This window comes from Macaca mulatta, chromosome X (assembly GCF_049350105.2).
Source record: "Macaca mulatta isolate MMU2019108-1 chromosome X, T2T-MMU8v2.0, whole genome shotgun sequence".
Lineage (NCBI taxonomy): Eukaryota > Metazoa > Chordata > Mammalia > Primates > Cercopithecidae > Macaca > Macaca mulatta.
Genome location: NC_133426.1, coordinates 142,019,141 through 142,032,116, shown reverse-complemented (window position 1 = coordinate 142,032,116; position 12,976 = coordinate 142,019,141). Strand labels below are relative to the sequence as shown.

At 43.6% G+C, this 12,976-nt stretch overlaps 1 protein-coding gene across 12 annotated transcripts in view; it reads right to left on the bottom strand.

Moving 5' to 3' along the window:
• INTS6L (integrator complex subunit 6 like) overlaps positions 1-5,960 on the bottom strand; it is a 62,807-nt gene extending 56,847 nt beyond the window's left edge. For 11 of the 12 annotated variants that reach the window (XR_013412575.1, XR_013412576.1, XR_013412577.1 and 8 more), the window contains exons 1-2: positions 5,565-5,815; positions 5,350-5,427 (exon numbers count right to left, since the gene is read on the bottom strand). Coding sequence is in view for 8 of the 12 variants with exons in the window: in XM_015128223.3 (XP_014983709.1) it covers positions 5,350-5,427; positions 5,565-5,675 (189 nt within the window). In the remaining 4 variants the exon portion in view is untranslated. 12 annotated transcript variants of the gene reach the window in all.
• Between the last annotated feature and the right edge of the window lie 7,016 nt (positions 5,961-12,976).

Genomic DNA, 12,976 nt, shown 5'->3' with positions numbered 1-12,976 from the left:
GGAAGTCAACATGAACACTAATAGTCCCCATATAACATGCTAAATGCTGTATAGTTAAGGTGTGGACAACACATTAAAGGATCACAGAGGAAATGGTTACACTGCTTGGAGTAGGGAAAAGGCAGATGGACAAAATGACTTTCAAGAACATAGAATAAAGAACTGAGGTATGTCAGGCCAACCAATGTGTCCCAGGCAGAGGGAATAACATTTACAATGGCACAGAAGCAACTGGCATAGTGTGTTTGGAGAGGACCTAATTTTTCATTGTGAGTGAAGCCTGAGGTCCATGAGAAGAGAAGAGAGGGCAGAGACATGGTAAGATAGGGCCAAATCATGAAGGGCCATGGAGGCCAGGCCAAGAAATTTACTATTATTGGGAAATGTAATGGAGTGCCACTGAAGGATTTTTTTTTTCATAGGGAAATGACTTTATTTAAAGAATGATCAATCTGAGGGCAATGAGGGGAAGGAATCAGTGGAAAGCAAGACTGGAAGTAGGGAGAACAATTGAGTGACTGCTTGCAAGTGAGAAATGATGAAGGTTGAAATGAGGAGCAAATAAGAATGAATGGATACAAGAGAGGTTGGGGATACAGAACAGACAGGCCTCCACAATTTTGTCAGGCATATTCCCTAGTCATCTTCCAGCTGGTCCCTAGTCTGAAGATTGTATTGCCCAGAGGTCTCATCTTCTACTATTGACTCTCCCCTTTTCTTATTTCAAAATAATTATTGCTGCATGCCATAAATGGCCAGTAAAGGAAGGTAGATAAGAAAGCAAGATCATGGGAGAGGCAATTCATTGTAAAAGTCAATGCACTGCCTGTGTGGCATTTTGAGTTTTGAAAGCATCTTTCATTGTCCAAGATTGCTCTCACAGGCCATGTTGCTACTATTTCACTGACAAGCTCTTCCATAGCTTCTTAACCACAATTAAAGGCTCCCGTAAAAGTCACTCCTTTTGCAAATAAGGTCTATAAAATATATTCATGGGCATATGAAAAAGTTATGTCTTAGTTAAAATTCTTAAAAATGCCTGTGACATATATCATTTTAAAAGCTTAGATTACTTCCTAAATCTGTAAGCCAAAATTTTGCTATTTTCTGATACATGTTGTCAAAGGCATGCAGACACCAGTAAGCAAAGCTAGCTACAGGATGTGAAAAGGCAACACTCGGAAAATTTTACTTTTTCAAATGTATGTTTTCAAATTACAGACTTAGAATATGTCTTTGAAACATTATCATTTCCTATTTATAAAAATCTTCTGGCCAGTATTTTATACATATGTTTCAACTATTTCTAGAAAAGTAACTCCATTTTATGTTTTAAAAAAATAATTTCCTTCAACGAAAAAGAAATAATTTTAAGAAAGTAGCTTCCAACATAAAACTATTTTGAATACCTTTGTTAGTATACACCCTACTCTAATAGCTTACTTTCTTTCAAAGTAATAGTAGTGACAAGCCTACCTCTTCTATTCACTGAATAAAAGGAAATTATTATTCATAGCAAAACAAAACATACAAGACAGCAGAACCTCAGCCAAGACTAAAAAGAACAATTATACCAAAACATCCCAAAACATAACACTTTTTAAAACCACATATTAGTTTTACAAGGATACATTAGACATTTTTAAATGTTAAACAGGGTTTCATGCTAGCTGTGTACACTGAAGATACCACGGTATAAAGGTGGGGTTAACACTTGTAACACTATGCATAAAACTTGTCTAGAAAGCAACATAACAGACGTAGCACATGATGCTTACATTTCATATACTTTTTATATGGTACTTAAGTCAAACTTAATTCCATCCATGCAAACCTGGACTGCAAGTAACAGGTATGACTAATTTTAAAAGAGCACACAGCTATATAGTAAGGAGTACGCGGTAAAAAGGTCCGAAGTCTTTGGTGAAATACTATATTCACATATTCAACGTTATACGTTAGTGAAAATTTTCAGTCACAGTAACTTTTCACAAGATTTATTGTCGGAGCTTGTAAGTGGATATACTGGGAAGAGTTGCACGCCTATTAAGAAAAAAAATCTTCCAACCAAACGCACAACTCATGTCTGCTATAACACCAATAGAAACAAACCTTCGAGCAGAAAACAAAGTTCATTTTACAGTGTTTAGACTTGGATACAACCAAGACCTAAGAAATAAGCAGTTACTGTGAAAAAAGAGAAACAATGGTCCTCAAACCTTAGAGAAATTTTAAAAAATACACTCATATTCTGCAAAAGAATAAGCTACCAATAAAATCCTAGCCAACATCACTTTGCTGAAAAGACCTTATGAGAGTGAAGTTTTTAAGTAGGAACTAAGGTGCCCGCTGACAATCAAAGAAAGACCTATTTGATAATCAGTGTGACAGAAAACAGACATTTATGGCTCCCAGCTATTAGCAAGTGAGACTAGACTAAATTTTAAGAAAAAAAAATCACCAGATGTTCTAAAATTTCAGACCTTCCAAGCTGGTTAGATCCTAAAAGCAAAGAACAAATAGTTACCACATGCTGAGAGGAGGGTTGGAGGCAGGCTGGCAAGAGAGTGATTGAAAAGAGACTCAGAAAAAGAAAATGCTACCAAAATATGGCATATTATTAATTCAGGTATAGAGAGCAAAATGACAAGAACATCGTTAAGATCATTAACCTTTCCTAGAACATGTAGTTATCACCTAAAATGAAAAACTTTGGAAAGATAGACTAAGAAGAAGATAACCAACGATTAATAATTAAACATATTACAAAAAGTATCTTCCCATATATCTGACCTACGTAACGAAAAAAAAAATCAAACTCAACTTGGAAACGTGCTTTTTGCTTTAGGAAAAAAATGGCAGGATAAAAAGAACTATCTGATGAAATTTCCACTAAAAACAAAATCCAACTTTTCCTGTCTGTTCTATAGGATTATCTGGAGCCTTTAAAATAGCATGAATGAATTACACAGCCATTAAAAATTTTAAGTATGAAGGCTATGTGGCGACCTGGAATAATTCATGGGATAAAAATCGTGGAAAAAGCAGAATACAAAGTAATATGTGCACTGTAATCACAATGCTAGGTTAAAAGATGTAATGATGGTTATTAAGAATGAGGTTTATTTCCTTTCCCAAGTTTCTGTAACTACTGTTTTGTTAAGTTTTATAGATGGAAAACTATCTTTAAACAATCCTTCCTGGCATATGGAAAAATGATAAATAAGTTGTTCCTTTTTTTTTTTTTTTTTTTTTTTTGACGACAGAGTTTCACTTTGTTGCCCGGGCTGGAGTGCAGTGGCATGGTCTCGGCTCACTGCAACCTCCACCTCCCGGGTTCAAGCAATTCTCATGCCTCAGTCTCCAGCGTAGCTGGGATTACAGGCGCCCACCACCACACCCGGCAGATATTTTTTTTTTTTTTTTTTTTTTTGGTATTTTAGTAAAGACGGGGTTTTACCATGTTGCCCAGGCTGGTCTCAAACTCCTGAGCTCAGGCAATCCGCCCATCTCGACCTCCCAAAGTGCTAGGATTACAGGCGTGAGCCACCGCACCCGGCCAATAAGTTGTTCCTTTAAGGAAAAGAAGGCACACTGCTTTGTGGTTTATCTTTTTTACTACTTCCAATTAAGGAGCATGTCTTCAAATGGTCACACTACAAATGGTCGGTTCTTATCTATATTAGTAGTCAAAGGGTGTAGATATTCAGACCTAGGATGTATAAACATCTCCTTTTCTATGTGGAAAAAAATGATCACATCCTTTTGGGAAAACAGACATTTTTAAAAAGCTTAAGGCATTTTGAAAGATGTCTACTTGTTCCACTTTTCTAAATGGATAGAATCACAAACTGAAAACAAAGTATCGAAAAAAAGAACAGTTTTAAGGGGAACCTACTAATTAAACTGTTAACCGAAGCTACGAGTTACAAAATTAGTTTCTCTTTGGTTTCCCTATGCTTGAAGGAACACTCTTTGGCCAACTATTCAGCTTGGTAGGTTCCATTCATTAAAACACCTCATTCTACAGAAACGGATCACAACACATCCAGACTGCGTCTCCCTACCACTATTAACGATTATTCTGAGGAAAAAAGAAAAAGCCTAACAAAAAACGTCAAGGATTGTGGTAGTATTTTTAAATTTTCAATATGCAAGCAGGACTCCTATGCAGGTTGGTTTAACAGTTTAAATTCCATTTTATCTGGCCACTGCAGGCAAAGCAGCAGTTCTTTATCTCCTCACCATAGGAACATCAATTACTCCCCAGAGGCCGTCCTCCCTACTTTTCTCCTGTAGGTCAGAATCAAATCATCGAACTTGACTATTACAAATGCTCACATTTGAGTCCTCCCCTTCCTTTCTTTCTTGTCCCTGGATTAATTCCTACGTGGCTGGCACAAACCTAATTTATGATGTAAATAGGTAGAGCGGGTCCCTAAAAAGCTCTCCCCTGTGGGTTCGCACTCGGCACGTCCCCCTCCGTGTCGTTGCTTCGCTGGAATTTCCAATGAAACAGTAACAGTAGCTAAGGTAACTGAGAGCGGGGCTGAACCTGGCCAGTTCCGGAGGAGAAAGGCAATGACTTTCTCCGGGTCTGGGGGTGGGGAGGCTGGCATCGCGGACAGATTTCCGATTGGGCGGGGGTGGTGAGAGGCCAACGAGTGCAAAGGCGGTTGTCTGGTCTTTGAAGGCCGGCGGCTGGCTCTGCCACGCTCTCAGCAGGAAGGGGAGGGGAGCGGGAGGAAGCGGGGGAGAAGGAGGAGAAGCGGCGAAGAGCCCTAGGAGGGGGGAGGAAGACCGGGGGAGGAAGGAGGGGCCGGAGGAGGAGCCCACGCTCAGGGAAAGCCCGCGCGCCCAGCCCGCAGGACCTCGGGGCGGAGTCGCAGGCTCCGCCCGGCCCCCCGGCCGCGGCCGCACCCTCGCGCGGTGCGCCTCGAAGGGGCGGGACCGCCTCGCAGCCTCCCTCCGGGTTTCTGGCCCTCCTTCCCCGCTCCTCCCTCCCCTCCCTCCTTTCCATCTCAGCAGCGCCCTCAGTCTCCCTCTCGCAGGCTCATACAAAAGCAAAATGTCCGCCATGTTCCGAGGCAGCTGCGGTTGTCGCGCCACGAGCTCGGCCCTCCTGCGGTTTCTCCCTGGGGCTGCTCCTCCCTGGTCCCCTCTCCCCGACCCCAGGTGCGACAGCTACTCCGAAGCCGCCGACGGCACCACTCCGCCCGCCCTCTGCGCCCCCCCGCCGCCCGCCCCGCCGGGCGACGCAGGACCGCCTCGGGCGGGGGCAGGGGGATAAGCAGCCCCCGCCGACTTGCTCCCGCTTCCCGCCTGTCCCCCCACCCGTAGCCCCTTTACCTTGATGCAGTACGGGGGTTCGTCGTAGGTGACCAGCATGTACCTGTCTCCGCGGCTGGCCGGGTCCCGGGCGCGCAGCTGCGGGGCGAGGGATGACGGAGGGGGTCGCGTAGGAAAGTAGGGGGGAGGGCGATACAAACGTTACAGAAGCACCTCAATCCACACCCCGAAATCCCTCGGGAGCTCTCCCCATCTCTCCCCTCCCCTCCCTTTACCTTCAAGAATAACTCCACAGCGCCTTTGGCAATGTCCAAATAGGAGGTGCCCAGGTCAGTGCGCTGGTTCATAGAGGCGGACGTGTCTATGAGGAACAGCAAGATGGGCATCTTCTCCCGCACTCCTGCCTCCGCTCCCCACTCTCCTGGCCCTCTTGCCCTCACTGCCGCGTACGGCCACCCGAACCCTCAACTCTCGCAGAGCCGGGGGGCAAGGAGCAAGAGAAAGAGGGGTAGACGGGACGGGACGGATGGGACCGCTCCTGGCCTCCTCTTTCTGCAGCCCCACCTCCTCTCCCTCCAAGGGAACTTGAAAGTGTGAGCGTGTGTAGCCCTCGGGGCCCTCCCCCTTCCTCTCTTCTGCTGCCACCACTACTGCCGCTGCCAGGACTACTGCCTAAGCATCCGTCCGCGCTCACTAGAGCGCTCGCCCCAGACTGAGCGCCGTCTCTGTTCACTGACAACTTCTGTCTGCTCACCTACCATCGGCACCATGTGACCAGAACCCAAGCCATTGGCTGCCAATTATGTGGTATTTGCATATTCATTAGATGACAGGACTGGGGGAGGGACTTGGGCGAACCCTGGGAGTTGAAGTTTGAACCCAGGCAGAGGGTAAGGGGAAGTGTTAAGGACCCTCGCTAGGATTCTCCTTTAAAGGACTTGGAAGCAGTTCAAATGATTAGTTCGGGTGGTTTAGATGGATTTTTCTGTCGGTCTTCAAAGATGGTGATTCGAAAGGAAGAGTGAATTTGAGCAACAGTTGCACAGAAGTACAGAAGCAGATGCTTGGACAGTCTGCACAGAAAACGCTTTGCTAACTGCAATCGATCAATCCTGCCAGTGGCGAAGACGAAAATATTTCAGAAGCAGCAAACTTCTTTCCTGGCAGGACGTACTCACATTCCTTTAGATCCCTCCCCCGTCTTGATCAGTATTTGTGAGTCGGTTGCTGGCCTTGCATTCCACATATATCTATGTGGAAAAGGAAACTAAAGCTTAAACACAGTTACCTAAACTGGCCTTTTGTATGCACAAGCTTCTTCAGTTTCACTAAGCTCTTTGAAACATTGGCCTGCCTGTGATAATTCCACCACTGTTCTCTCTGCGCAGCCTTTACACAAGGAGGTTTGCAAACCTAGATTGTGATTCAACTCACACATTTATTTATTTATTTATATAAATAAATAAAGAAGATCTCGCTTGATCGCCCAGGATGGAGTGCAGTGGCCCCATCATAGCAGTCTGCACCGTCCGGCTCCTGGGCTCAAGCGATTCTCCCATCTCAGCCTCCCAAGTAGCTGGGACCACAGGGGCGGGCTCTCAACTCACATTTATTGAGCACCTATGAAGAGCCAGGCACCCACGGTAGCCTTGTTTAGTCTTTGAATTAATTATGGCAGATGGCATTATATTCATTTCAGTAAAGGAAAATGCAGATCCCTGAGGTTAGGGTAACAATGTCGGATACTCTCAGGTCTGGCTCTGTGAAGAGCCAACCACACTTGATTGACTACTTCATATGACACAGTTTTAAAATTTGGACTTGTGTATTCCTGGCAATTACTATGCACAATGTGGAATCCAGGGCTCCAATGAGTTTGCAATTTCATTGAGGAGAAATGATGACATACACATATATAATATTTTATATCTTTTGGTCGGGCGCGGTGGCTTATGCCTGTAATCCAGCACTTTGGGAGGCCAAGGTGAGTGGATCATTTGAGGGCAGGAGTTTGAGACCAGCCTGGCCAACATGGTGAAACTCCCGTTACTAAAAATACAAAAATTAGCCGGCCATGGTAGCAGGCGCCTGTAGTCCCAGCTACTTGGGAGGCTGAGGCAGGAGAATCACTTGAATGCAGGAGACGGAGGTTGCAGTGAACTGAGATCACGACACTGTACTCCAGCCTGGGTGACAGAATGAGATTCCGTCTCAAAAAAAATAAAAAGTCTTTTATATATTCTATGTACACATTATATATATATATTCAGTGTATTATATATTTTTATATATTATATGTATACATTCAATACATTCTCAGAGAAATACGATTTTAAAATAAGTCATATGGCAGTATATGAATCAGGGACAAACAAGGATGCAAATTAAAAAGTACTATGGAAACAATCGTCCAGTGGTCTACAAATTCAGAGGATTTCATGAACAAGGCACAAAGGTGGAAGAGAGGGAATCTGGTTGGAAGGAATGGTATGAACAAAAACTCAGCCAAAGATAGTACTATGTATGGTGCATTTCAGGCCATTCTGGTGGAATGTAGGGAATTAATGAAGAAATAAGTATGAAAAAGATACTAGAAGCCACCATTTCCATCCCAATACAAATGTTAATGTAGAAGGGCAATGCCTACATGGGCTAGGGTACAAAAAATATAGGACTGTTGGGGGCAGTGTGTTAGTTTTCTACCACTGTGTAACAAATTATCACAAATTTGGTGGCTTCAAACAACACAAGCATTTACTATCTCACAGTTTACATGAGTCAGGGGTCTGAGTTTACCTGGGTTCTCTACTTAGTCTCATAAGTCTGCAAAGTGTCAGCCAGGCTGTTTTCATCTGGAGGTTCAACTGGGAAAGAATTGGCTTCCAGGCTCCATCAGATTTCTGGCAGAATTCATTTCCTTGGGGCTGTATGCTGGTGACCAGAGACTACCTTCAGGTCCACCTTCTGTTGCAGGTCTGTGCCATATGGCTTTCTCCATTGGCTGTTCACAACATAGCTGCTACTTCAAGGCCAGCAGAGAAATCTGTCACTCCAAGATGGAGCCTTATATAATGTAGATAATCTCGAGAGTGACCTCCATCACTTTTGCCATATTCTATTGACTAGAAGCAAGCCACAGGTCCCACCCACACTCAAGGGAAGAATATTATACAGATGTAACACCAAGGGTTGGAGATCATGGGGTCACCTAAGAATTCTGCCTAACATTAGATAGGGATGGGATTATTAAGATGGGGATGTGATTATTTCCTGGAAAGCAACTTTGCCTAGTTCACAGTTTTTGTGAGATCGAGTCGTGCTCTGTCGCCCAGACTGCAGTACAGTGGCGTGATCTCGGCTCACTGCAACCTCTGCCTCCCAGCTTAAAGTGATTCTCCTGCCTCAGCCTCCTGAGTAGCTGGTACTAGAGGCATGTGCTACCACGCTCAGCTAAGTTTTGTATTTTGAGTAGAGATGAAGTTTCACCATGTCGGCCAGGCTGGTCTCAAACTCCTGACTTCAAGTGATCCAACCACCTCGGCCTCCCAAATTGCTGGGTGTGAGCCATCGTGCCCAGCCTGTTAAAGTCAATTTTGAGTAATACTATACAAACTTTCAGCCCACCAAATAAATGCTTTGGGTTGATTTGTTGCTTAGACTACCCTTTGGTTGAAGAATCGTAAGATTTCCCATAAGGAGTTTATATTTTATTTTGTGAATATCTATATATGTATGTGTGTATGAGAGAGGAGAATAAGGACTGCTGAGCCATGATATACCCCAGTTTACAAATGGTATTTTAAGATGACATTAAAAATCTCCTTTATACTTTCCTCCCAACTTTTCAATGAGTGTGCCTTACTTTTATAATCAGAAAAAGGGCTATGTTAAAAATTACATTAGAAGTATTGTAAAAGTTATTCCAATGTGAATATTACTGAGACAATTTTCAAAAATGACTTACCAGCATTAGTGAAGCGAAAATACTCTCAGTCACACAATGCTCCTGTGGTCGAGCATATGCATGGTCCCACAGAGTGACCTTCTAGGGACAAGATATTCTCCCCATGCAGGTGAATGCCTTTTAACGTATTTATTTTTTTCTAACAAGACATGTTATTGATTCTTTCTGGCATAAATGCAAATGGAATTGAAATGATGTAAACATAGAATTGAAAAATATTTGCGTCTCAGTATAAACTACAAAAATGGCAATATACAAAAAAATAACCATGTAATGGATTTATGGGCTTATTCAGATTAAACCAGACCCCAAGCTATCACCAAGAACCTTCTCTTCATCACTTCCTGGAGGAAAGTAAGCTCTGTATTATGCTGGAAAGTGTGTAGACTTCTCCACTGTGTTTCTTTGGCATACATCAACACTAGCCCATACAAAGCCCTTTCTACATCTTTCTCTACTACAGAACATCAGCCTCTTCGTGTTGTAAGTTCTTTCTGCCTTGGGTTTGTTTCTTGTACTAGAATGTAAACTCCTTGAGAGCAGCTAGAGCCTATAACCAATGCCTGGCGCAAAGTACTTGCTCCATACATGGTTATTGAAAGAAATTGTCAAATGTGCTGTGGTTTTCATTCTTTCATCATATTTCCAGGGGCTTGGGGTATTATCCTATAGCTCCTTTCCTAGGGTTACCCAGCCCTCCCATGTTGCCTCCTGCCTGCCATCTCTCATGGAAGCAGGGTGGTAGACCCAGCTCCCCTGTCCCTGAGGATCCAGGGCCATTTGGATTTGGGCTCCAGAAGGCCCCTTCAGGCCAAGGCATTGAACTGACAGTCCTCACTGCTTACCCAGAACCCTGGCAACTTCCCTTTTGTTCTACTCATGCTTCCTTATGAAATGGCTCTTTCTGGGGCCACTGCTCACTGTTTGTCTCCTTCAGTCAAATCCTCTTCCAACTGCTCCCAAATATCAGGCTGTATGACCTGCATTAACCATCCTGTCTTCTTTTCGATTTTCTCACTTTTTTGAAATTGTGAGCTCTTGAAAAGAGTTTCCTCTTTCCTCTTCAAGTCCTTGCTCTTCATATACTGCTCTCCTGGTCTTCATTCCCTTCACACAAATGTTCACAGACTTTGCCCCATGTTTACATTTTATGTTGTGGTGTGATCCGCCACCATACAGCTGATGCTTTGTTTTGGTGAGAGTCAGTTTGATTTTTCACTCTCCCAAGATTTGTCACCTCTTGTTTTTAAGCAGTCCCTAATCACTATATTTTTATTTTTATTTTTATTTTTGAGACAGGGTCACACTCTGTCACCCAGGCTGGAGTACAGTGGTGTGCCCACAACTTACTAGAGCCTCAACCTCCCTGGCTCAAGTGATCCTTCCACCTCAGCCTCCTGAGTAGTTGGGACTACAGGTGCTTGCCACGATGCCTGGTTAATGTTTATTTTTTTTTATAGAGATGGGGTCTCACTATGTCGCCCAGACTGCTCTTGAACTCCTGGATGCAACCGATCGTCCCAACTCAGCCTCCCAAAGTGCTGGGATTATAGACATAAGCCACCAGGCCCGGCCCTAATCACTACATCTTGACAAAAAGACCTTACTTAACCTGGTGACTACCCCCTCCCAAAGCCCGCCTTTCTTGGTTTAGAGGGGAGTAAAATCTCCCTGTCTGGTTTCTCCAGCACCCTCTGTCTCCTCAAGCCCATGCAATCTGGTTATTTTCCCTGCACTCCATGGAAACGGCTCAGAGGTCCCCAGTGGCCTACTTCTGGCCAAGTCCAATGGTGTGTTCTGTATTTCCTTTGTTGATTGCAGAGCTACTTGTTACATGCCTTCCTGAGCTCCGACTCCCAACTACCTTGTTTTTCATCTCCTGCAATTTCACCTGGGGTCTTCCTACACCTTGGACCATTTGTTTTCACCTTCACTGACTGTTAATCTTTGTCTCACTCCATGGCTACCTCTTTTCCTCTCACTGTCTCCACAAAGGACTGTTATTTCCACAATCTTTATTCACTTAGTCATTCTTTCTTTCTTTTATTCAAATACTGCTTGGGTGGACCTTCTATATGACGGGCAATGAGTATGCATGTGGGAAAAAGGGAAACAGCATATTGTAGTGGTTAAGAGCTTGGATTTGGGGGTTCAAATTCCAGCTCTGCCATTTACCAGCTATGTGACCTGGGACAAGTTTACTTAACCTCTTTCTGCCTCAACTTCATCATCTGTATAACGGTAATAATAATAATATTTCTTTGGATTGTAATGATGATTAAATGAATGAATACTTATTTATTTTTTTTTTTTTTTAGAGACATGGTCTTGCTATGTTGCCCAGGCTGGTCTCAAACTCCTGGGCTCAACCATTCCTCCCACTTCAGCCTCCCAAATGTTGGGATTACAAGTGTGAGCCACCGTGCCCAGCCCATGAAGAGCTTAGAGACATGCTAAGCACAGAGTAAGCTCTATTTGTGTTAAATAAAAGCAAGAATAGATATAGTTCTGGCCCTTGTAGAGCTTACATTCTAGTGGGGAAAATAGTCAAAATAATAGATGTGATATTATATTGAGTGCTATAAGAGAGGAAATACAGGGTGTTATGGAAGCACCAAGAAGGAAAGTATATTCTAGAGGGGGTGGAGATGTCAGGGGGGCATACAGAGAAGGTTTCTTACAGGATCTGACTTTGCTTAGGAATTATCCTGGTGAAGGAGGCTGGTGGGGGGTGAGGAATGACACACCGAAGGAGGAAGAGTGTCCCAGGCAGGAAATGGGGAATGTGGATGAGATGGTGAGAGAGACTGACAGAGACCCCTTGGAAAAAAAAGGAAGTTCTGTATGACTGTAATGCAAAGGAGCTGGAGTAGGGGAATAGGAAGAGGGGAGAAATGGATAGAAATGAGTTTGAAGAGGTTAGCAGGAGCCAGATCATGCAGGGCCTAGTCGGCCCTGTAAGGAGTTGAATTTTATTGTGGAGACAACGAGGAACCATTGAATGATTCTCAACAGATCAGGTTTCGGTGATATTCTTCTATCTTCAGCACAGAGCATGGGTTAGATGAGGACAAAAATGGAATCCAGAAGACAAGCGAGGAGTCTATTTCTATAATTTAGGTGGGCTGAATTGTAGTGGTGACAAGAGGGTGGAGAGAAGTGTATGGGTGCCAGGTACATTTAGACGGTAGGGTAGTCAGGTCCTAGCCATTGACTGAACATGGGGTGTAGGAAAAGGGAGGAGTCAAGGGTGATCAGCATTCTGGCTTGGGCAATAGGGAAATTGTGGGGCTACTCACTGAAACAGAAGACAAAGGAAGAGATGCATTTTGGGGCAGGTGGAGGTTATTCAACAAATATTTTGTAAGCAGTGCCAGGTATTGTTCCAAGATCTAGATACATAGGCCAAGATTCCCTGTCTTGGCACATTTATAATAAATAAACAAGTAAATATCTAGTATGTCAGATGGTGATAACTACCATGGAAGAAATAAAGTCAGGTAAAAAGTTAATCTTTGTGCAGAGGGCAAGGTGAGTTTGACTTGTCTGTGGGCCACCCATGTAAAAATTACTAGGAAGCTGACTGAGCAAAGTATAAAAATAAGCCTCGAGGAGGGGAGAAGCTTCCCAAACAGATTTTGGGGGAATACACTACAGTTGTGAGTGCTGCTTTTTTTAAGCACTAACTATGTATAAGGTAAAGGCCTTGGCACTTTGCACATC